General features: G+C 40.7%; 1 protein-coding gene across 6 annotated transcripts in view; it reads right to left on the bottom strand.

Moving 5' to 3' along the window:
- Positions 1-26,785, bottom strand: part of LOC138761992 (TNF receptor-associated factor 2-like) — a 73,707-nt gene that overhangs the window by 26,232 nt on the left and 20,690 nt on the right. For all 6 annotated transcript variants that reach the window (XM_069935123.1, XM_069935139.1, XM_069935107.1 and 3 more), the window contains exons 6-7: positions 22,308-22,382; positions 18,120-18,194 (exon numbers count right to left, since the gene is read on the bottom strand). In XM_069935123.1, coding sequence (XP_069791224.1) covers positions 18,120-18,194; positions 22,308-22,382 — 150 coding nt within the window. The remainder of the gene's footprint in view (positions 1-18,119; positions 18,195-22,307; positions 22,383-26,785) is intronic.

The raw sequence follows: 26,785 nt of genomic DNA, 5'->3' as shown, positions 1-26,785 counted from the left end.
GATGTTCCAAACAGTTGATTTTGGTGATCCTGAAGTTTGGGCGATGTCTCTCACTGCTTTATTCTTGTTTTTCCACTTCACAATGGCTTCTTTGACACTTCATCGTGTTGAAAAATGGAAATTACAGACTCCAAAGGGGATCAAAAGCTTAGAATCAAGCCTAGCTATTTAAAAAATATATATATTTTAATGAGTTTAACATAATAATCCATATACAAGTTACTAATATTGCAAAGCAATATTACTAGCTCTCTTATACTGGCAATTAAACATACCTGAGTACTCACAAACACCTGTGAAACCAAATGTCCCAGTTATTACGGTTTCCTGAAATGAGGGGACGAAGTATAAAATTCTACATGGTCAAACCAAAATATTTACAAATAACCTTGAATAACATCTAGAATGTTCACTTTAATCACATGTGAATTGTTTGATTACAAATTTAAAACTGTGGAGCACAGGGGCAAATAAAGGAAAAATGTGCCTTTGTCCCAAACATAAGTGGGGATCTTTGCTGAAAGTCTTTTCTCTCTTTATTCTGAGTGACTGTTGACCTCAATATTTTCAATGTCACACAAATCAGCAAACTAAGTGCACGGATCCTTTAAAGCTGCTGTGCAAGTCGATAGGGTAGTTTAAGGAGTATGGAGTTCTGGGCTTTTTTAGTCAAGGATTGAGTTCAAGAGCCAGAAGTTAGTCAATCTATAAAATTCTGTTCAGTCCACACTTGGGAGAATCACATTCAGTTTTGGTCGTCTCATGAGAGCAATTGAGACCAGGATTCAAATCCACACTGTCTATAAGGAGTTAATATGTTCTCCCCATGTGTGTGTGGGTTTTCCCCAGGGGCTCCAGTTTCCTCTCACCCTTCAAAATGTACTGGGGGTTGTAGGTCAATTGGGTATAATTGGATGGAATTGGCTCATGGGCCAAAAGGGCCTGTTACCATGCTGCAGGTCTAAATTTTAAAAAAATGTGAAAGCTTGAAAGAGGGTACAGAGTAATGCATTGCCAGGGAGAGTGGTGAAGACCAATACAATAAGGACATTTAAAAGATAGGCACCAGATGCAAGAAATATGGAGCGTTACATGCTGAGGGAGGGAAGATTTAGATTGGAATAGGATTCTATACGTCACCTCAACATCATTAGCTGAAAGGTCCGTACTCTGTGGTGCTGATCCAGTCAGGCACAATTTTCCTGTATCAAATCCCTGCCGACTCTAACTTTATCAAATCAATTTATACTTCTTTACCACCAAGGTAAAACTAACTGGTCTGTGATTGTTGGGTGTATCCCTACACCCTTTTACTTTGTTGAGCAAGCATGTAAATATGTAATTTTCCAGTCCTCCGAATCCATAGATATTTGGGAGAGTATGAGGGCCTCTGTAATTTCCTCCCTTACCCCCTACAGCCTTGGAATTATGCCATTTGGATAATGCAATTTCTACACAAGTGCAGTGAGCCCTTCCAATTTCTCCACCACCAATTTTTAACCTATCCAAAATCCAGTCGACTCCTCCAGCATCTTCTTTAGGAAAGATAGTTTTCATTCTTATCTAGTCAGTCATCAATGTCCTCCACTTGACAAATTTTGTTCCTGTTCTCTGATCCGCTGCAACATTTCTTGGTACCCCTCAATTTATTTTTTGCTTGGTCTTGCTTGGTATTGTTTTGCTTATCCATGAAGCACTGGATTTAATTTTTCTACCCATCTACCTCATGGAATGCAGAGATTGAAGTTGAATTAGTTTGCCTGCCAAGCTTTTATGCTTTTTTCACAGAAATCCTGCAATATTTCAACTTCCCTAATATTGACTGCAAGGATAGATGGGGCTGAATTTGTAAGGTATGTACAAGGATTTCTGACACAGCATGTGGACCAGCCGACTAGAGGAGAGGCCACACTGGATCTAGTTCTAGGGAATGAACCTGCACAGGTGGTGGACCTCTCGGTGGGAGAGCATTTTGGTGAGTGACCACAACTCCCTTAGCTTCAACATAGCTATGGAAAAGGATAAAAACAGTCAAACTAGGAAAGTGCTTAACTGGGGAAGGAATGATTATGAAGGGATGAGGCAGAAACTAGCGAGAATAAAATGGAAACAGATGTTTGAGGGTGAAAGTAGAGAAGTAATGTGGAAGAAGTTTAGGGATCACTTGTGTAGGGATCAAGATAGTTTTGTCCCTCTGGGACAAGGATGGTAGGAAAATGGAACCATGGTTGATGAAACAGGTCAAACAACTATTCAAGAGGAAGAAGGAATCATATATTAGATATTAGGAAGGGCTCATAAGAATTATATGGCAGCCAGGAAGGAGCTTAAGGAAGGTTCGAAGGGGGCATGAAAAGGCCTGCAGAATTACGGAGAACCCCAAGGCATTCTATGCTTATGTGAAGAACAGAAGGATGACGAGAATGAAGGTGGGGCTGCTAAAGGATAAAGGAGGCAACATGTACTTAGAGACAGAGGAGGTTCTCAATGAATACTTTGCATCAGTATTCAAAGGGAAAAGGTAGAAATTGAATGGGCCTGTGTGCTGGACAATGTGGAGCTTAAGGAAGCAGAAGTGTTGGATCTTAAAAATATCAAGATTGACAAGTCCCAGGGGGCAGAAGCAATATACCCCAGTGCAAAGTGGAAAAAAAAATAGCAGGGCCAGTAGCAATGATCTTTGAATCCTCTTTTTCCACAAGGGAGGTTCTAGAGGACTGGAGAATGGCAAATTTAGTCCCCTTGTTTAAAAAGGTAACAGGGAGAATCCTGGAAATTATAGACCGGTGAGTCTTGCGTCAGTGGTGCGCAAACCATTGGAGAGAATTCTTAAGGATAGGATCTATGAGGATTTGGAAAAGTACAGTCTACTCAAGGACAGTTAACATGGCTTTGTGGAGGGAAGGTTGTACCTTACAATCCTAATTTAGTTTTTTTTGACACGGTAACAAAAGAAATTGATGAGGGTAGGGCTGTAGATGTTGTCTTCGTGGATTTTTAGCAAGGCATTTAATAAGAACCCCCTCAAGAGACTCATCCAGAAAGTCATGAGGCATGGGATCGATGGCTGTGTGGATAAAAAAATTAGCTTGTAGGAAGAAAGCAAAGTTATAGTAGTGGAAGGAGACTAATGGAGAGCTACAGGGGTCTGTCAGGGACCCCTGCTCTTTATGATTTTTATAAATGACCTGGATGAAGAGGCAGAAGGATGGGTCAGTAAGTTTATGGATGACACGAAAGTTGGAGAAGTTGTGGATGGAACTGGTTGTTAAAGATTACAAGAAGATGACAGATAATCTCATTCTAATACACATGATCACAACGTGGGAAGAAATGAATGAATGTATTGGAAAAAAAGTAGGGATATAAATAAAAGCACCATTGTGTAAAAATGTTATTGCCTATGAACTTAGGCAATGGAATATTAAATTTGTGATATGACAAAGGCATAAGATATATTAAAGACTGCTGTATGGAAGGAACTCTTATGTCCTTCGAACAACTAAAACACAAATACAGAGTGGCCAATGGGACCTTCTTTTGTTTTCTCCAGCTTAGATTGTTCTTAAGAGAAAGATGAGGACCAACAATGACCCCACCTGAAATTAGTGAAATTGAACAAATTAGTGAAATGGAATGAATGGTCTGGATGGGGAATACATCCAAATTTATAACAAAAATGTACTATGCTCTCCAGAGCAAAAGTGCAAAACCAGGATTACAGAGGTCAAGGGAAAGATGGGAGTCGGACTTGGGTGTGGCGATTTCAGAAACAAGCCAGTCAGATTGGTGTAAGGACAGCAGGACATCAATTATAAATGCAAGATAGGGACTGGTTCAGTACAATTTTTTTTAAACATCAATTATATCTTACCCTACAGAAGTTGCATAGATCAAAAGCTGAAGTTTCAGAAATGAGTTTCAGATGTGGGACTGAGACAAGAACTCTTCTACATGCCACGTGGTCGTGTGTGAAAGTGAGGCTAATTTGGCAAGACAGCACAGAAAAATTAACCAGGATAACAGGAGTGGTCTTCGTGGGTGACCCAGAACTATAACTATTAGGTAATTTTTTGGAAATAAACAACAAAGTGAATAAATATCAAATCTCATTTATAAAAATAGCACTGGCAGTCGCAAAATGTATTGCGATCACTTGACTCCCTTCTACTTATAGCACACTGGATTGTGGAAATGAACAGTGGTATACCTATGGAAAGAAAAAAAAAAATCACAATTTAAAAAATAAATATTACATTTTTCTAACGGTCTGGCAGGCATACCTGGACCATAGAGGGGCCCAAATACAGTAATTAAAAAGGACTATGTTACTATTATACATCACCAAATGTGATTTCCCCAATTGTATTCTATATATTTAAAAGACATGTAAAGCTCTGAAAGGGGGAGGGAGGGAGGGACTGTTTTTATTGTTTTTAAAAATAATAATGTAATATTGAAGATTTTATTATGTACATTTTCAAATCAAATAAAAAATAATATTAAAAAAAACTACAAGAGGATATAGACAGGTTTCAGAATTGGACAGAAAAGTGGCAGATGGCGTTCAATCCAATTAAGTGTGAGGTGATGCATTTTGGAAGGATAAACCAGAAGGCTGAGTACGGGGTTAATTGTTACTTAAGAGTCTGGATGAACGGGGGGAACTTGTGGCCCAAATCCATACATCCCTCAAGGTTGGCACTCAGATTGATAGGCTAGTTAAGAAGGCATATGAGATGCTGGGATTCATTAATGGAGGATTGAATTCAGAAGTAGGGAGGTCATGTTGTAACTCTACAAATCTTTGGTAAAACCACACAAGAGTTTTGTGTCCAGTTCTGGTCACCTCATTATAGGAAGGATGTAGAAACTATGGTGGGTCGGTGTGTAATTTTACACAGCAAACCTCCATTCAGGGATCAAAAGAAGCAGGACATGTAACACAATAGCATTGGCGTCTAGTGTCACATATAACATAGCATATTAGATCGTATGTTAGACCCACTTTTTTTTCTCCCAAAAATGGCTCAAAAATGTTCCCCCAGACTTGTATGTGAAGTTGAAATTAGGGCTGTCGGTGGAGGCGGCGGGGTTGATGGGAGAATCTCCTGGCGGCCCACTGTCAGTCCCCACACTAGTCATTGGTGTGTTGAGAAAGTGTCAGGTTCAAGAGAGACGAGTCTAGACAAAAGGGTTTACAATCAAATGTTATTTTTATTAACACAATTAATAGAAGAATGTGAGAAAATTGTAGCAGGAATACAACACACCCACAATTTATAAAAGAGCATGGGAAAATACACGCACAATTTAATAAAACATACGTGCACAATTTATAAAAAAGTACGGGAAAATCTACTGCAAGTATTGATCTATAGCAGTGGATTTCAAACTTTTTATTTCCACTCACATACCACCTTAGGTAATCCTTACTCATCACCACTATCGTTGGGGGCTGGTGGTGGGCTATTGGGAGGAGTGATGCAGTGGGCTTCAAACTACAAACTGAGGACAAGCCCATAGACAAGCTTGCTCACAGCACAAAGTGACTAGAGACACCTGGAAACAGTTGGGAATGGGCAGTGGGATCAGAGTGGGGGGCTGGTGGCGGGCTGTCGGAGGCTGGTCCCGCTGCCCCGCGCACTGTTGGGACAGTCCTACTTCCATGTTTTGTCCAAGTTTTAAATGCTTACCTATAGACTAAAAATAAAGGTACACATACTTTCCCCTCTTGGTTCCAGATGACCCCTTTTACACAGATGGCGATCGAACGCTGTTACTACCTCTATTGCTGGAATAAAGGTGGGACTGGGACTGGAATACCACACCACAACCCCCCCCCCCCATTCAATGTCCGTGCCTTTTACACGGAAGGCATAGCGCAATAAAATCACAAATATCCCGGAACGAAGTGGCTGTATTACAATTTACCCAAGCCAAACAGGTTTCATTTCATTAACATTTGGCTGTTCTCTAATTGGCTATTTCAACTTTGCAATGGACTGCATTCTTTTCACTATTCTAAAGCTCGCAATACTATCCCTGTTTCTTAGATATTTCCCTTTAGATTCCTGCTGCACTTGGCCTGGTCCATGCTCCAGAACCAAATCTATCAATACCACCTACCTCACAGCCAGAAGCACATTGGTTGAGAGTGTTCTCCTGAATACACTTCAGAAACTTCTCCCTCACTTTTTTTTCCCTTTGAAATTGCTCACTCATTCGACATTTCACAAACTATATTGAGGGTCTGGATCTAGGTGGTGCAAGTATGGATGCCTTACCTCCATCCAAGCAGAAATACCAAATCGTTCAACGTCCACATGTCTATCCTTGATTCCAAACCAGAAGATACAGAAGTACACCCAGGTGAAGGTGGCTTCTTGGCCAAATACACTCATTTTTCTCAGAGGATCAACAGTAGCACAAGATAACAAATAACCTGGCACATAGAGGAACCTAGGGTTTACCTCCATACACACCTTGTTGATATCACCCCTGAAACCACCTAGAATCACTAAGTACCCACAGTCTCAGTACATAAAAGTAGAATAATCTTTGTCTACAAAAACACAGAAATTCACCAAATGCTGCAGCAAAACTTTGGAATCCTGCTCAATGTGCTCTTGGAAGGTTAAAAGAAAATAATTAAAACACCATTAAATGCTACTTCGTGACAGTTAAAGAGGAAGCATTTTTTTGCACAACCCTCTTTGCCTCTAATTTCTTCATGATACTTTTGCTTGTCTGGTCCTGTAGTGCTTTCAGGACTTCACTCATTGGGTAGAAAATGCCCAAATCTCCAGAGACATCTCCCTCCCCAGTGGGTACTCTCACCCATAGTTAAACCAGCATCAATTCACTGACTATTAATTGTTGACTTGGCTTATGGTTCAAATCCCTCATTGAGAGAAAACCAGCAATGCCCCTCATATTGTGTTCAAGAAACTTACATTGAGTGTCTTTCAGATAATCAGTCCCGCTGGCTGCCCTCGGTGGCTGTGCTGACCTAGCCACTGCATAGCTGAAAGCCCAGCTAAGTTACTGCAGATTTGTGCAAAGAAATTGTACAGCACATTAGTAAAGCTGTATTTTAGTGCATACATGTCAAGAACACAAAGGTGAAACAACATCCCTCATGCCTCAAAGCCCTTTGCTTCTTTCTTGACAACAGATTCAACCCTTCCACCACCATCATCCTCCACCTGCAGAACTTCCCATTACTCTCAATTACTTCTTTTTTGACTCACCCCACTTTCTCCAAGTCAAAGGGGCTCCTGCATGGCCCCCAAATATACCTGCCCTTTAGTTCGCTACATGGAGCAATCCATCCTATGGGCCTTTACAGACAACTCTTCCTTTGCTTCAGTGATGACTACTTTGATGTAGCCTCATGCACCCATGATGAGTTTGTTGACTTTATCCACTTTGCTGCCAATTTCCACCCCAACCTCAAATTCACTTGATCGATCTCCAGCAACACTCTCCCTTTCTCAATCTCTCTGTCCCCATCTTGAGAGACAAACTCTTAATATATGTTTTGTACAAACCCACCAATTCCCACAGCTACCTTGACTACAACTGTTCATACCCTGTCAGGATTCCATTCCTTTCTCTCAATTCCTCTGTCTCTCATCCCATCTGCTCCCAGGATGAGGTCTTCCATGCCAGATTATCCGAGATGTTCTCCTTCAAAAACCACGTCTTCCCCTCTACTACCATCAACCTGGCCCTCACAGATACTCCATCATCCACACATCTGCCCTTGCCCCCTCCAGCCCCATATGCAACAAGGGCATGATTCCTCTTGACCTTACCCACTACCTTCCACATCCAACATATCACCTCCGCCATTTACACCACCAACTAAATAATCCCACATGATCTTCCTCTCTCCTTCGCTTTCTGTCTTCCACAGGGAAGACTCCCTCAATGACTCCCTTGTCCACTCCTCCTTCCTCACCAATTGTCTACTTGACACCTTCACCTATGACCGCAGAAAATACCATATTTACGACCACACCTCCTCCCTCACCAGCATTCAGGGCCCAAATGGTCCTTCCAAGAGAGAAAGTCTTCATTTGAGAATCTGCTGGGATTACCTACTGCATCCAGTACTCCAACTGTTGTTACCTCTATGGAGAAACTAGATGAAGATTGGGAGATAGCTTTCTTGAGCAATTCAGCTCTGTCCGCCGCAATAATGGGGATCTCTCAGTGGTAACCTATTTTAATTCCCCAACCCATTCCCATGCTGACATGTTTGTTTATGGTCTCATGCACTGCTAGACTGAGACCTCCCACAAATTGGAGGAAAAACTCCTCATATTCCGTCAGGGCACCCTCTCATCAGATGACATTAGCATTGACATCTCCAGTTTCCATTAGCCCTCTTTCTCCTTTCCTCTCGCTATCACTCTTTTTCACTCTGTCTCCTTTCCTCCACATCTGCATTCACAGAGTCACACACCACCACCCTCCCCAATCAATTCTCAAGTTTCCTTTCCTGTCCCAGCCATATCCAATTATCACCTTTTGTCTGTTGGTCTGCACTCCTCCCCCACCCTTGCTTTTATTCAGGTGCCTGTTTGCCTTTTACTCATACCTTGAGAAGGGCTCAGGCTCGAAACATCATTATATACATTTAGCTCCTATGGACACTGAGACTGGTCTGATGAGAACAACCAATCTGCACAAGACCTTCTAAGAGTTAAATCAGTTACACACCAAGCCCTTATTCAACACCCAAACTCATTCGAAAAAAAGTGCCTTTTTGAGTGGAAAATCAACTTTGCAGAGGCTGCTCAGAGCTATGAAAGACTAGTGATGGGCAAACAAAGCCAAGGAGTTACAAGCCTTCCCTGACTGTAGTGATTCAAGAAGCTTCTATGAAGCAATCAAGATTGTGTATGGTCCAAAGCAAGTTACCTTGCAACTTCTGAGCAAAGACAATACGTCCATCTTCACTGAGACGTCAGAGCACATGAAAAGATGGCAAGAACACTTCTACAAGTTGTTGAATAGACCAGGAACCATCTCCTATGGGCAGAGTATACCCTTAACCCATATCGTTCAAGCTAGATGCTCCTTCTATTCTTCATGAAGTGGTCAAAACCATCAAACAGCTAAAACCCAACAAAGCACCAGGGCTTAACAGTTTTGCAGCCGAGATCTACCTGTTAGGTGCTAACACACGGACATCCTGCCTGCACCAGTTGTTTTTTTTTTTAATTTTTTATTTTTCACACTATAAACCATATTGACCAAGATACACACAGACATTTTCCTTCTTAAATATAGTGTCGGTTTCTCCCCCTTTTTCCCCCCTCCCTTCCCTCCCTCCCTCACTCCCTTTCCTATTTATTTAAAGTTCAATCTATAAGATACATTAAACCCATTAAACAATGTTGTCACTTAATAAAAATAAACAAGAAATTTTACTGAGTCAGTTCTTTTCGTTATCTTCTCCTTCTGTCATTTTCTATTCTTTTGATCCCTTTTCTCTCCCATTCTCTAAAGGAAAGGTTATCTTTTGTAAAAGGGATTAGCTGATTTTGCGTCAATATTAGTTTTGGTAGTTGGTAATTTGTTTTATTCCTTTCTACATGAATCTTCTTCCAAATGTTGAGCAGATGATTCAATACCGGTGAATTCCTACGTTGCACCAATTTTTCATCCCATTTATATAGTATATGTTCATGTATCTTCTCCCCTATTTTATGTAGTTCTAATCTGGTCCAATCTAGTTTTTCCCTTGTTTGATAAAAATTTGATAGGTATCTTAATTGTGCGGCTCTATAATAATTCTTAAAGTTTGGTAGTTGTAAGCCTCCTTGTTTGTATCATTCTGTTAATTTATCTAGTGCTAACCTCGGTTTCCCCGCTTTCCATAAGAATTTCCTTATTATTTTCTTTAACTCCTTGAAGAATTTCTCTGTTAGGTGTATTGGTAATGACTGAAATAGGTATTGTATCCTTGGGAAAATGTTCATTTTAATACAGTTCATCCTTCTTATTAGTGTTAGTGGTAAGTCTTTCCAATGCTCTAAGTCATCTTGTAATTTTTTCATTAATGGATGGTAATTGAGTTTATATAGATGGCCGAGGTTTTTATTTAGTTGTACACCTAGGTATCGCATTGCTTGTGTTTGCCATCTAAATGGCAATTCTTTCTTAAACTTTGTGGAATCCGCATTATTCATTGGCATTGCTTCACTTTTATTTACGTTGATCTTGTACCCCGATACTTCTCCATATTCCTTCAATTTCCTATGTAATTCTTTTATTGATATTTCTGGTTCTGTTAAGTATATTATAACGTCATCTCCAAATAGACTGATTTTATATTCCTTCTCTTTTATTTTTAATCCCTCTTATTTTATTTTCTGTTCTTATCAGTTCTGCTAGTGGTTCTATAGCTAACGCGAACAGTAAGGGAGATAGTGGACATCCCTGCCTTGTTGATCTGCTTAAGTTAAATTGTTTTGATATATATCCATTTACTGTCACTTTCACCAATGGCCCCTTATATAATGCTTTAATCCAATTAATATATTTCTCTGAGCAAGTGTTCTTGCTGAATTTTTGTAGAACTTTGAATAAATAATTCCATTCTACTCTGTCAAAGGCCTTCTCTGCGTCTAAAGCAACCGCTACTGTTGGAGTTTTATTTCCTTCTACTGCATGAATTAAGTTAATAAATTTACAGATATTGTCTGTTGTTCGTCTTTTTTTAATAAATCCAGCTTGGTCTAGATTTACTATTTTTGGTACATAGTCGGCCAATCTGTTTGCTAATAGTTTAGCTATTATCTTATAATCTGTGTTAGGTAGAGATATTGGTCTATAGTACGCTGGTGCAAGTGGATCTTTCCCTGTCTTTGGTATTACTGTAATTATTGCTGTTTTGCATGAATCTGGTATGTTTTGTGTTTTATCAATCTGGTTGATTACTTCCAGGAGGGGATGAATTAATAAGTCTTTAAATGTTTTATAGAATTCTATTGGGAATCCATCCTCTCCTGGTGTTTTATTGTTCGGTAGTTTTTTTAATATCTCCTGTAATTCTTCTATTTCAAATGGTTTTATTAATTTATTTTGCTCCTCTGTTTGTAATTTCGGTAGTTCAATTTTAGTTAGAAATTCATCTATTTTGTCTTCCTTCCCTTCGTTTTCAGTTTGATATAGTTGCTCGTAGAATTCCCTGAAGTTATCATTGATCTCCGTTGGATTATATGTAATTTGTTTGTCCTTTTTCCTTAATGCCAATACCATTCTTTTAGTTTGTTCTGTCTTAAGTTGCCACGCTAGGATTTTGTGCGTTTTTTCTCCTAGCTCATAATATTTCTGTTTTGTCTTCATTATGTTCTTCTCCACCTTATATGTTTGTAGTGTTTCATATTTTATTTTTTTATCTGCCAATTCTCTTCTTTTAGTTGTATCTTCCTTTATTGCTAATTCTTTTTCTATATTTACTATTTCCCTTTCCAACTGTTCTGTTTCCCGATTGTAGTCCTTCTTCATCTTAGTTACATAACTTATTATTTCCCTCTGATGAATGCTTTCATTGCGTCCCATAGTATAAACTTATCTTTCACTGATTCCGTATTTATTTCAAAGTACATTTTAATTTGTCGTTCAATTAATTCTCTAAAATCCTGTCTTTTAAGTAGCATGGAGTTTAATCTCCATCTATATATTCTTGGTGGGATGTCCTCTAGCTCTATTGCCAATAACAGGGGTGAGTGGTCCGATAATAGACTTGCTTTATATTCTGTTTTCCTAACTCTCCCTTGAATGTGGGCTGATAACAGGAATAGATCTATCCTTGAGTATGTTTTATGTCCACCCGAATAATATGAATATTCCTTTTCCTTTGGGTGTTGTTTCCTCCATACATCCAAAAGTTGCATTTCTTGCATCGATTTAATTATAAATTTGGTTACTTTGCTCTTTCTGTTAGTTTTTTTTCCAGTTTTATCCATGTTTGAGTCCAAATTAAGGTTAAAATCCCCTCCTCTTAGTATGTTCCCTTGCGTATCTGCTATCTTCAAAAAGATATCTTGCATAAATTTTTGATCATCTTCATTAAGTGAATATAAATTGAGTAAATTCCAAAATTCTGAATATATCTGACATTTTATCATTACATATTGCCTGCACCAGTTGTTCACAAAGTTGTGGGGAGCTGCAGAACCACCACAAGACTTCGAAGATGCATCAATTGTGACCATCTACAAGAACAAGGGAAACAAGAGAGACAGCAACAATTATCATGGCATATCTCTTCTGTCAATTGCAGGAAAATGCCTCATGAAGATCATTCTTTGACATTTGGTGTCCAACATCAATGAAGACGTCCTTCCAGAAAGCCAGTGTGGTTTTTGAATAGGCCGTAGTACAGTGGATATGACTTTCTCACTGAGGCAGCTCCAAGAGAAATATGTTGAGCAGCAGTGAAGTCTCTATATCACATTTGTTGATCTAACTAAAGCGTTTGACAATGTTGGTTGAGATGGCCTGTGGAAGTTACCAAAATTCAGTTGCCCCCTCACATCTAACCGACGTAATCCATCAATTCCATGAAGGTATGGAAGGCTGCATCAATATGTGTGGCAAGTTGTCAGTCCCATTTCCCATCAGCAATGGCATAAAACAGGGTTGTGCTTTGGTTCCTAGATTATTCTTCGCTGCTGTTCTTCAGGATACCACATTAGACATGAAGTTAGGGGCTTTCTTACAAACGAGGGCTGATGGCCAGCTCCTCAACCTCTGAAGACTGAGAGCAAAAACAAAAGGACATTGTGGCTCACAAGCTACAATTTGAAGATAACTGTGCCCTGGTTGCCCTCTCTCTCAAAGATTTACAGGAGATCACCAGCTGTTTGGCCAGTGCTGCTAAGAGCTACAGATTGACAATCAGTCTGAAAAAGATGCATGTACCAACCGGCCCCTGGCTCAAGTTAAGAAGAACCAACTGTCCTCATTGATGACACTCGTCTCAATGCTGCCAACAACTTTTGCTACCCGGGCAGCACCATAACATCCTCAGCTTCTCTAGATGTAGAGATTGAGTCAAGAACCAGAAAGGCCTGCTTTGCCTTTGGTTAACTGAAAGATCGGGTTTGGTCTCGGGACATCAGGTTGACCACCAAATGCAAGGTGTACAGGGCTGTTGTCATATCAGCCTTGCTATATGGACGTTAAACGTCATGCCAATATCAGAGTCACTTACTTCAGCTTGACCAACTGCAGCAATGTCATCAGCGTTCTCTGATGTAGATCACCTGGCGATACAAAGTCTCCAATATTGAGGCCCTTTCTCGAGCCGGAATGCCAGCTGTTTCAACCATGGTGATATCAGCCCAACTGCGCTGGGCAGGACACGCTATCAGAATGCCTGAAGGAACACTACCCAAGGCATCTTGTGCAGCCAAATGTGTAGTAGTACCTGAAATTGAGGCGGCTGGCAACGACATTGCAAGGATGTTTTGCACAGGACCTCAAGAAAGCTGATATTGCCCCATCAACATGGGAGGATCGGGGTCAAGGTCACTCGCAGTAGAGGGACGCCATTATAAAAGGGGTGGATGCTGCTGAGAAAAAACTCAGAGGCAACAGTGGAAAGGCACAGCCAGTGCCACAACAGAGCTTCTACCCGTTGCCCCTCCGGGCCTCACCTGCCAAGTATGTGGCAAGCAGGGCCTGTCAAGGATCGGCCTGTCCAGCCACTCCAGGACGTGCATACCAAACCCCACAAACTGACTGAAAGGAAGCATCGTCATCATCCTACAGGCTGGAGAGCCAGAAGAATAAAAGAAAGTTGATATGTTTATGGAATTTCATGTCTGTCATGTCACTATGCATGTCCCAGCTCAGGTCAATGGCGATGTCAATTCCTAAGAAAACCTGAAACTCTTTCCACTTGAGTGCCAAAGGTATGATCTCTACCTCCTCTCATGAAGTCAGTGATCATCTCCTTAGTCTCATTGATGTTGAGTGGATCATGCTACTGGACTTTCACTCTCTTCTATATTCCATCTGACATTATTTGATGCTTGGCCCACTACTGTTGTCAGCAAATTGAAACGATATTTACTATACAGTGGTGGGTGTAGAGGGAGTATAGTAGGAGATTTTGGGCTGGAATAGCTCCTGGGCAATGCTGTAAACTGTTTCTTTGAAAGCATTCCAGTGCTCAGTAATATTATCTGGTGGATTCTCAACCAGTCTGCTTAGCAGTTTCCATGGAGGATTTCAGGGCATCAGGCACACTCACAGTGTTTCAATTTGGTGGTGTTCAGCTTTTTTTTTTAGGTGGTTGGGCAGCAATCAGTCTGCATAGAGGTTTGATCGATAAACGTAGATCTGACCATATCAGTTGAACACTCAGCTCCATGCTCAACTCCAGTGATAGGAATGTCAGAGGTGTTTCGTTGGCAGGTGATGACATTGTCAATGAGATGCCAGCATCCATATGCATTTGAGCTTGTTTGAACGGAGTGTTAGTAATGCACAGTTTGAATTCTGTGCACATCGAGAGAAGCAGTAGTCCGTTACCATTACCAATCCTGCGGCATCCAATCACACCAGGCCACACAGTAGACTCCTTGCCAACCCAAGCATTCAAATCTCCCAGCAACAGCAGCTTATTGGAAGTTGCCATGCTAATGAATGTCATTTTCAGCTCACTATAAAATGCCTCCTTGGAATTAGAGTTGGGCATAAACGGTGACTATGGAGAGGTGGCGTTTTGCTTATAGAGGTATTCATAAGGTCTGGATTTGATCATATACAGCAACAGGCAGGGTTGGTAGCCTTGCTGCAAGGCAGTTCTTGATAGCCAAGCACACACCAGATTCTTTTTTTGCATCTTCAGACCTGCCAGACCAGAAGAATTTGTACCCTCCTTTCTCTTCATAGTGCACCCTCTCCAGCAAGTCAAGACTCCTGGAGAGCCACAATGTCCACTCTGTAGTTCCTGAGCACACAAGCAACAAGTGCAGTACATCTCTCTAGGTGATCAGAAACAGCATTGTCCAATAGGGTTCATATAGTCCACAAGGTGATGATCAGATTCCACTTATGATTCTTACCACTAGCATTGGATGACCCGCCAGCTGCAGCAGAGACTGGCCAGGTTGGGGTGTGTGAGCAAGGTTTGTTTGAATCCCCTTTTCTAGGCCCTTCCCTCATTGTAGGGTAATCAGTGCCTTCCTAAATAAGACTGCTCAGACACAGAGGGTGCTGCCTCACTGGATCTCCACTCTGTAATCCATGTGCGACCACTCTCCTCCTGCCACCTGCATGCAGACTTGTGACTACGGCTCCCAGCTGGTCAAGCCTACCACTTCGCCACTTGTCATTCTCTACAGGACTTGGGTGTGTTGAGGAATGCCCCACTCCTCAGAAAGGAACAGGATATACATGAAAGAATTTTAGGTGAGATGGGGTTGCACAGGTCCAGACCTACCTTCTCGACATCCCCTCCCCGATTCAGCAGCATGGTGAGGTCCAAGATGGCTGGGGGAAGTTCTGTTGCAGTGAATGGCCAGACCAAGCTGCGATGCAAGGGATGCCCCTACCAGGCTTCATGGCACATGTTTGCTCGATGGCCGTTGACCTTGCGAGAGGGTTCGTACACCATTTGACAGGCCTTGTTTTTCATTCTGCAAGATATCTAGCCACCCTCCACACCAGGCAAGCCCTGATGGGGGAGCCAGTTTAGTCACTGACCATCCAACAGGTAGTAATGGGTTACGTGGTACCTGTAGCACTCAGTCAAGTCGATTTTCTTAGAAGACGAAGGAAGTTCGCATGTCTCCCTTATCCCTCAACAACTTCGACAGGTGCGTCATTGAAAGCACACTTGCTTAGCTGTGTCACAACATAGGACAGGAGCTACTCTGCTCAAGATCAGAAGCTGTAGAGGTAGTGAATGCTGCTCAGAGCACAACACAAACTTCCTTCCCCTCCATAAAGGATTCATTACACTTCAGACACACCTCTTCTTCCTCCTCCCATCGGAAAGTGCATTCCAACAATCTTGAAGGGAGTTTCTTCCCTGCAGCCATCAGGCTCATTAATGATCCCCACAGTGGTGCACTAATACTGCCCTTGCTTGGTACTAATCCTTCTTTCTTTTCAATGTTTCTCTATACTCAGTCAACTATGCTCTTTACACAGCTGCATCAATGTTAGAGTTGTTTGAATCACCCTTTTCACTATAATGTGAAAAATTAAAATAAAAGTTCTCTGTGTGATATTTTCCTAAATGCTCCAACTCCTGCTGGTAGATTAATTGCTTATTGTAAATTGCCTCTTGTGCAGTTAAGTTACAGGAGAATCAAGGTTATATGGACATGAGAGACACAAATTTGCATGGAACTGCTCTGATAGGTGCCATACACTTCTCAATTATTCCTTTAATGTAAGAAATACAAATTCTAGTCTCCTTGATTACATGGCTGTATCTCTCTATTTTCCCCCTCATCCACACTGTTGTCTGGTTAGAGGCAACTCCAGTCACCATTCCTTCCCCCAAGTCTCAGAAACATTTTTGTTCAGAGTCTGACGTCTTCCATATCAGTTATCTTCCTTTTTGCCTTACCATGGCTTCACACCCTCATCATCATCTCATCCCCAAGCACAGCTTCATAATAGGCAAAGCTCTACACAAGAGCACAAGTAGGAGCAAGCCATCTGGCCTGTTAAGCCTGCTCCACCATTGCTTTTATTTCTATCTCCCCATTACTTGCATCTCCACCAGAATATTCACCATCATTAATGCTTTCACCACTCAGTTGGCCCTACCAGCTTTCACCAAATGTAGTCTCCACCCCATCAGAGAACATTCCTTTTTCTACCTCTTCCCCACAACTTGACCTTATTCTAATCAGTTATTCAATGCCAACTGCTGCTTAATCAAAGGATGGGTAGTTCCAGAACTTTTTGCTTTTATCCTGATTCTTCTACACTTGTGGCTCATCCATCATTTCCTCACCTCTCCCTTCTACAGTTCTAATAAATAGCACAGGACATGAAATTTTAACTGTTTCTCTTTCCATAAATTCTGCCTCATCTGCTGAGTGTTTCCAACATATTTAGCCTTTATTTCACATGTTCAGCATCTGAGGTTTTTGGATTTACAAAGTTATCCTTTCTTATTACAAGACCAATATTTTCAACCACTTTTGTGGAAGAACCACTGTATGAAAAGTCATGGATGAACAAGGCAATCACATTCACATTTTAAAACACAAGGCTATTCAGCCCACTAGTTCCGTGACAGCTCCCATTACATTTTCTACTTTTCCCCCCTGTAGCCCTGCAACGTTTTCTCTCTCATGCCCTTCCATTCCCTTTTAATTTATTTATGTACACGAAGGGTAATTTATGGTTTGCAATTAACCTCTCAGCATATTTTTCCAACATTGGAGGATAGTGAGGAAATCTTTGTGGTCACAGAGAGGAGATAGAAACTCCAAACTGAGAATTCTGGAAATCAAGGTCACTGGAACTATGAGCTGTTTCACCCACAATGCTCAAATAAATCTTAGATCAATAAAATGATAAATCCCAATTGACAAAATTGCATCATAGAGGCCCATAGTACAGTCACAGAATTAGAATCAGGTTTGTCACAAAATTTGTTGTTTTGCAGCAATAGTAATGAGCATTTATAGCACAAAGTTGCTATAAATTACAATTTCATATATACAAGATTTTTAAAAATAATTAGTGAAAATAGGTTCATTGTCCATTCAGAAATTTGTTTGTGGAGGGGGAAGAAGTTGATTTGCAACAGGCCCAGCTTGTCTGTGCAGAACAATGTGCCCTCCTGCTTTAGTCCCACTTGCCTGCATTAGGCCCATACCCCTCCATGTAGCAATTCAGTGTTCTTTTCTCATCCCAAAAGGAAACTAACACACCTGCCTTTATCACTTTGTCTGGCAGCTCATTCCACGTGCCTAGTGCCCTCTGAGTGAAAAATCTATCCTTTTGCATCCCTTGCATGGTCAGTTTATCCATGCACCAAACTGCCTTTCTGATTTGGCATCAGGAATAAGCAGCGCCTGCTGCTATGATACATAACAAAACTGAAAAAATGCACTTACTGCCATTTCACAGCCAATTTGGTTGAAGCGACAAAAGAGCTTCACCTTCCCACATGTTCGAATGTGATCTCCATACTGCAAAGAAAACAAAATAACCCTCAGTGAAGATGTACAAATAACTCTGAACTGTTATTCAAAGCCACATCCTTGCAACCAGAGGAGAGGAGGGGTGAAATAAGGATAAACATTTTGTCAGTTACTTTTGGGAATGGTCAAATAAAAGACCAACTAGAATTCCAGTTTATGAAAATACAAATGACTTACTCATATAAAGCCCACAACATTCCTTCTGTTTTAGTATTCAACAAATCTGCTCATGACATCATTAACTGAAATCTATTGTTGAACAGTGAAAAAGAATTTACACTGAATCAGATTTGTTGTTTCCACTCTGCAATTCTCTGAAGGGGAGGTGATTTACTCAGTAACCAAACCATCCTGAATTTTATCTTACAATTTTTCTCAAAACCTTTGTCTGAAACATAGCGTTCCATTCCTCAATAGCAATACATTGCATGAAGTTCAAACTTATTGTCACATGTACACTGACAGAGGTTGGTTACAAGCAGATGTTTTGATAATTTGAACACCCATTGACGCAGAAGGCTGCAGAAGATAGCCATTAAAGGCTCTCAACTCCCAACCACTGAAGACACCATCTGAGCCGCTACTTCATAGAACCTTCTTCCTGATGGGAGGGAGTGAAGTGATCATGACTGGGTGGGATCAGTCTTTTAGTATGATGGAAATAGAGAGGCGGCGGCTATAGCCATTTTAACACTGGCTAACCAGTAGATTGGTCGTTCAGTTAAGGAAGACGTTCTGGCTTTTCATTGAACCATTCTTAACTGGTTCTCCGTGTCCCTTCATACTCATCACAAGGCATCCCCAGAGAGAGGGATTCTATAGTCCACTGGTGACGGGTGAGTGACGCATCGAGCCTGCCCTAAATCCTAATCAATGTATTATGATCTTGTATTTAAACAAAATTAATCATGCCTAATTATATCATAATTAAGTACTTTGTACAACCCCTGTTGTTGTGCCAACCTATATAAACCTTTATAAATTTAAAAAAGACCATGGGAAAGTTGTATAACACATAGCTGCATGATTTATAAAGACATGGGAAAGTCCTAGTGGCAATAGCACACAATTTATAAAGACCATGGAAAAGAGCAATGGCAGACCTGCCCTCCCAGAATTCTGTGCAGCAGAAAAAGAGCTGTATGCACAAAGCACTCATGGAGGGGTTTCTCTGCCACACAGAATTCTGGGAGGATAGATCCGCCACCTTTCTTTTCCCCACCCCCACTGCAAATTTCCCACAGTCTTTTAGAAATTTATAAAGGTTTATATAGGTCAGCAAATTTTATACCTTATTTTTAATCTTTGTTTCCTTCATGTTCCTGCACTCACGCAAAAACATCATAAACATGTCACTACTTTATCCCAGGATACTCTATGTCCCTTTCACACTGGGCTAATCTGCATGCAGGCATCATCAGACACTGGGGATGATACTACCTACCTAGGTTGCATCATCCCTGGAGTGATTGGATGCCTGCATGCAGATTAAGGAGATTTTACATTGGATCCTTAATCAGTTAGGTAGCCATTACTGGGACAAGGTGCCAGTGCGAAAGGGGCTTATGTGTGAAGGTCTGAGCCATGTTCACAACCCTCTGAAGAGTCTTGCACAGAGAAGTTCCTAAACCATGCAGTGAAGCACTCTGACAGGATGCTTTTAATAGTGCACCTTAGGGATGCTGGTGACATGTAAAATTTCCTCCGGCTTCTGAGAAGTAGAGGCATTGGTGTTCTTTCTTGGGTGGACCAGAACAAGTCACCGGAGATATTTATCGAGGAACTTAAAGATGACTACAATCTCCAGATAAGCATCAATAATGCAGACTGGTAAGTGAACTCTGCCCCTTCCTCTGGTCTCTAACCAGCTTCTTGGTCAGACTAACATTGAAGGAGAGATGATGTCCTGGCACCAAGCTATAACTTCCAAATTCCAAGAACCAATTTCCTTAAGAATGGCCTTTTGGCATTCTCTATCCAAAATAGCTTATGGTTGAGTAAATAAATTCAAGGCAGGAATCCATTTTTGGATATTATGAATTGGGGTGGGGGGGGGGGGGGGGGGGGGCTTTGTGTGGTTTCGTGGTGCGGAGGTAAAAATTGAGCTTATTCAATGGAGCTTCTGTTCCTTCGTTCACTGAATATTCTCATATTCCAAGTCCGTTTCCTGAATGTTTAGCCCCACCTCTTGTTACATTCATCTTTAGTCCAATTAGATCAATGTACCTCAATACAGTAACGAGGCCTCAATGGGCCGAATGGCCTACTCCTGTTCCTATATTGTTTGGTCATATTTCTAATGAAGTATGCTATATCTCATGCTAAGATCTCAATATTCCTTGATTGATACTATGAAATTTCAGCAAACGTTTTAGATATTTGATCTCAGTACATCTTTTTCTGATACTAACTTGATAAGGGGAGAGATTACAGAAGATGACCCTCCAACTAATTAGTTTCTCATATTCGACTTTGTGACAGGTCAGCTGGAGGGAAAAGTTCTTAAACAACTTGGTACACATTTTGATGCAAAATATTTTTATTGGGGAATGAATATTCCCACTTCAGACTCAAATACTTTTAAAGAACACAAACAATCATTTAAATTTTGTTATTAATAGCATTCCATTACATCTTTCTGGGTATTCTCATGCTTGAACACAAGCAATTGTCCACTTGGTCCATTAAACCTCCTTCACCATTCATCCAGATCATGGCTGATCTTTTACCTCATTTTCCTGCATTATTCTCATGCCCCTCGATTCTCATAATGTCCAGAAATCTATTGCTCTTGCTTTGCTAGCCTCTAAGTGATCCCTTATTCCTAGAATGTGACGGTTGGATCCAGATCCTCAGGCAATGAAAACATCTTTCCCTGCAACCAACCTCTTGAGCCCTGTAAGAACTTTGTAAATTTCAGTTAGAAAACCTGTCATTCTTACTCTACAGAATGAAGGCCAAATCTACACTATCCCCCTCCACATCCAGAAAAGTGTTCCTGGAAACAGTTTAGATTACTTTGTTCTGTATTTTTACTTCAGGCTTGTGAAATTTTAATAAATACTAGAAGTTCTACCAGATAATGACTGGTACAAAAATCAGGCACAATGTGTGTGGAGTTGAGTCTAAATACACCTGCTGGAATATCACATTGCAGCAAATATAGTTTACACAACTAATCAAAACAAGCATGGACAATTCCTTAAATTTTAGGAACAATGAAAGTGAGAATTGTGGAGACAGAACATTGACCAGAAAAAATAAATCTCCAAAATAATTAAGAAACCATACAAGATTAAGTCAATTTTAAAAAGTTATTAAGGACCTTATTTGCTCACAGATTTATAAGAACCATGGAATTAGCAAAAGGCAATAAATAAAACTTTTCCATTGTTCAAGGAGATACTGGATAAAGAAATAACCAGAGGAAAACTCATCTACCACACATTATGTTGCAAACCATGCTCCAACTGTCCTCAAAACTAGGAAACAGATATTGGTAAATCAAAGTAAATCAGTGCAAACAGATGTTGGTGTAAGATGTGAAGGGATCTGGGCTCCACCAGTTGCCAGTGCTCAGGGATATCAGGCCCTGATCAGTCGCCAGAGCCTCAGGGAACCAGAACATAGGTGAAATCAAGCCCCACCTGTTTATGGCGCCCTGGGAATCATGCACCAAAGGCTAATGCCCAGGGGATTGCATGCAAGTTTTGAATAGAGCCTGGGGATTTAGGCTCCAGTGGTCATTAATGTCTTGGAACTGTGCCCTATTTGTCTCAAGGGAACCACATCCCACGTCATTGTCAGTGATCAGGAAAACATGCCCCAGTGTTCACCAGTGCCCAGGAAAGATGGCTCTGGCTTATTTATATCCTGAAGTCAATTCTAATAAAATAACCCAGTGGTATCCCATACAGTATCTAAAGGTATGCAATTGTGAGAGAGTTAATTCATTCTGGAGATTAAAAAAAGCAGAAATAACTACTGTAGAAAGTATATGAAATTAAAGAAATAATTTCACAGTTAGCAAAGCATGGCTCTTGTGCTTTCCCTTCTCACGGGATCTAATCAGACTGATTTTTATATCCACACAGATCTTACCTTTTCTCTTGGAATCTTTTTTTTCCCACACCATTCACACGTTAATGGGTACTTTGAACAGATTTCATCATGAGCCTGTGGATGCCAAGTACAAATGACACCTCAGGAATCTATTTCACAAGAGTGATAGCAAACAAATAAGTTAAATCTAACAAATTTCAAATGAAACAAAGGCTGGGTCCGCCACAGCCCCTCCTCATACTTCAGACTTGTCTGACACTAACAATTCAATGAGGTTGGAGTAGAAATGCAGCTCATGAAATTCATTGCTCGCTTGGACTGCCAGACATTGTGAAAAGGCTCCATGTCAAGCAAGAGTCTTATCAGAGTTGGTCACACTTCCAGTTAAATTTCAGTCTGGATCACTGGATAGCAATCAGGCTCTCAATATATTCTTTGCATTAGACATGTAATTCACAAATATTGAAATTCTGGTTTGAGACTAGCTCACAGCATAGACCATTGAAAAATTCTGGGAACTCAGAACTACAATTCAATTGTCAACTACCTTAAACAGTGAAGCAATTGTGAACAGTATCTACACATCTGTTAACTATTAGTAGTGGGAGAATCCATAAGCTGTTCCCACCCAGAATGGTGTTCACTCATGCAATAACCTGGACGGACAATCAGACAGAACAAATCAAGTGGAAGGATTAGCACACACTTAGTTTTGGGCAGCATCTACATCCAGGTAACTCAAAGGGCAGCACAGTTGGCGTAACGGTTAGTGCAACACCTTAACAGCGCCAGCAATCAGGACAAGGGTTCAAATACTACGCTGCCTGTAAGGAGTTTGTACGCTCTCACATATCTGCGTGGGTTTTCCCCAGGGGCACTGGTTTCCTCCCATCATTCGAAACGTACCGGGGGTATAGGTTAATTGGTTGTAAATTGGACAGCACAAACTGGTGGGCCAAAATGGCCTGTTACCATGCTGTCTATCAAAATTTTTAAATTTAAATTTAATAATTCACATAACTCACATTGCATTGGAGAAGGGATGTCCATAACCTGACCAACTCGAGGGGAAGGGGTATCTCACATTAAGAAAATGGGACATATCCATATATTAAATAACTCAGATGGACAGATAGAAGTTGTACTTGGTATTCATACATTTTGTACCTTACATTGGAAATTGAATAACCTTACAAATTGAATAACTAGTTTCGGGATTGGAGGAGGACGATCACATATCAGAATGAATGATTCACTACATGGCATTTTGGTGTTAGACCCCTTCAGTTAGTCAGGGTGGAGAGGGGAGGGGGTGCCTACACCGTGACTCATAAGTAGATCAGGCCTGGGTGGCAATACCCACAATAACTGACTCAAGTTGGAGAGAGGATTCCGACACTAACTGAATCTGTAGGGAGCAAACAATTAGAAAAGGAAATTCTGAATGAAAAGGCAGTGGGTTGGAATATGTGCATCATCAGATAACCTGCCCTATAGAAAGAATCAAATTAGACAGATAACACACTTGAGTGCTAAAATATGCCTCAATGATCTATTAGTGAAACTATATTTTCACACCAAAAGCACACCAATCAGGAATGAGGATATATACGGCACTAAACAGACATTAAATTAACAATGGGCTTTCCTGGAAGCTTTGCCCATTGTACTTGCTTCCTATTCTCCATAATATTATCACAGTAACACTGACAGGGAGCAGAATGCTTCATGTTTAATTTATAACCCAATTTTGTCAAGTAAAGGGTGGCATGGTTTGTTACAGTGCTAGTGACCCAGGTTCAAATCCAGCTCTGTCCGTAAGGAGTTTGCATGTTCTGCCCATGTCTATTCCTCCAGATGCTCCGGTTTACTACCACCCTCCAAAACATACCAGAGCTGTAGCTCATGGACCAGAAAGGTTAGTTACCATGCTGGATGTCTAAATTTAAAATTTAAATGTGAGATCATTCTCTTCTGGAAGATTTTGCAACCAGTCGAATCCGTGCGTGCCTAAACTTTCTTTTGTCCCAGACAATTAAATAGCACACAACTACTGAGATCTCCGAGGAACCCAAGACCACTTTCAACATTCAGAGACTTGGGGAGAGTGTTGTAATCAAGTAAATGACACTTAACATCAGATTGCTGAACATGAGTAAATTGTATCCTTTCCAGTTACCACTCCCTCACTGCTTAGCAATCTGACTGCTCCAGTTTGTTTTCCCAAAGCTGGCTCTCCAGTACACTGGGTGAAGCTGATAGAATTAAAAGTCTGTTCATTCTTGTTGAACATCATCTTGCAGACTTTCGTGTTTCACTGAGATAAGCTAGAAGTGACTTCTGTTAAACCCACTTATCGCTCACAGTTCAACCCCCAATGAGCATTGCCATAGTTCAGCTGAACCATGTCACCTCACACAGAGGGCCTCAGAGCAGCTGGTGGAGCAAACAAAATGTGTTTGATGTTAAGACTCAGGGATGTTATAAGGATAGAGTGGGTGGAATTTTATTCTGCATCCATTTCTATTCAATCTACAACACTGAATTTTTCAATTTCAGTTAACTTGCATTTCTTTCTTTCTTTCTCCTTCAATCCACCCAGGTTCTGAGAACTGTCTTTTTCTCTCCCTTCCTCCTGTGACCCAGTTAGGGCTCTAGTCCCCTCCTCCCCAACTGGTTCCATCTGCCCAACATCTCTCCCTTATCTGGTTCCACCAACTACCTTCAGTACTCATCAGATTTCCAGCATATGCAGTCCTTTCTTCTTTTCTTTATTATCTCCCAGCTTCCAAATCTACCCACAGCTTCCCCTCCTAATAATTATTCTATTTGCTCTCTGTTGAACTAGTCTCTTCCTTTCCATTCCATTCTTCCCATCACACCTGGCGACATCACATATTACTGGCCAACCCCTTTTTATACTGGCTATCTCTCCTCTACACTCACTCCTGATGCAAGATCTCAACCTGAAATGTTGACCATCCAGATGCTGCCTGGCCCTCTGGCATCCTCCAAGAGTTTTGATTTTTCCCCCCCCAATTATACAGTCATCTACAGTCATTTGTGCTTCCATCCAGATCCTTGCTGAGTTATCTGATCTGCTGGTTAGAAGTGTCCTTTGTAAAATTTATAAATCTCAGCTCCAAGGTGCTTCAGTAAAAGTATCAGACAAGACAATCCTGGGTTTCCTAAAAGAGATAGGTTACGGTGGAATCAGTGAAAGGGAAGTTTCAGAAGACAGAAGCATTTCCTACTTTTAATTCTTTCTCATCATTACAGATGAGAAATTTATTTCCTCACAGGTTGTGACTTGTTGGAATTCTCTCCCACAGAAATCAGCAGAGGAGATGAGACATTTAAATGGAGTAAAATGATATGGGGAAGAAGGACGAAATATTTTTGATGCCAGAATTGGAGCTTATTGAATGGCAGAGAAGACTCAAGGGACCAACTGACTTGTTCTTGTTTCTAATCTTCATACTACCTAACCACTGCTTTCTTAGGTCTAAGACACAAATACAGCAAAACTCCGATTTATGCTGACGAACAAGGGACTTTGGGGGTGTCTCACAAGCATATTTTCTACACAATTTGGAATCCTTGTATTCATACCCTTATATATTTTTGTTTTTTTTTGTTATAAATGTTGCATATTGGTATCATAAAATTGTGCTTTCAGAAGGACTGCGAAAATGTGACCCAACTAGTATAAAAGGAGCATGGAAAACAGGGTCTTAGTGAATTTAAAAAGGGGTCCCTGGTGTTCAAACACAGGAAACAGGGCCTCAGCAAGATTAAAGGGAGCACACCAAAAGGGGAAAAATGTATTTACTGAGAGCACAGAGAAGAAGAATCCAGTGTGACAGATGCCAAATCATTAGGATTTGTGAGGAATTACATACCAAATAATCAGAATTTTACACTACAAACATAATAGCAGCTGCATTGAAGCAGTTCAAAAACATGGCTTACCCATACCACCACAGATGAACTTGAACTTTTACAAAGGCAGGTTGAGATAGGCAATAAAAAAAAACTGACCTTGGCAATGTCTATATCCCACAACTAAATTAAAATGCAAGTGGCTGTGACCAGTTGAGACATCGCCGAAAGAAATATCCGTGGCTGACTTCTGTAGTTACCATAAATATTTGCCAGTTAATCAAAAATTCCCAGCTATCTGCTCAGTTCTTTAGTGAAAATAAATGGACAGTGGTTAGAATCAAAAAGCAATGGCAGGCCTACTGAAGCAAACTGCAGCAACAAATCTGATGGCTGAGGAGATGTTTCAGCACAGCCGAGTAAATGAGGGAAGTGAATTCATTCTTTGCTGAAGAGAATGACTTTTTAAAACAATATTTTATTTTAAAAATATACACAAGGTACATGAGATATATAACCCTGATTCCCCCCCCTCCCTCCTCCATCTACCCCCAAAAAGAGGAGATTATCAAAAATACATACACAAATTCAAATCAACTGCTGTGAAACCGAAAATCACTACCAAGGCAAGTTAT

This window comes from Narcine bancroftii, chromosome 1 (genome assembly GCF_036971445.1).
Source record: "Narcine bancroftii isolate sNarBan1 chromosome 1, sNarBan1.hap1, whole genome shotgun sequence".
NCBI lineage: Eukaryota > Metazoa > Chordata > Chondrichthyes > Torpediniformes > Narcinidae > Narcine > Narcine bancroftii.
Note: the sequence above shows the minus strand (reverse complement) of the source record. Positions and strands in the feature narration are given on the sequence as shown.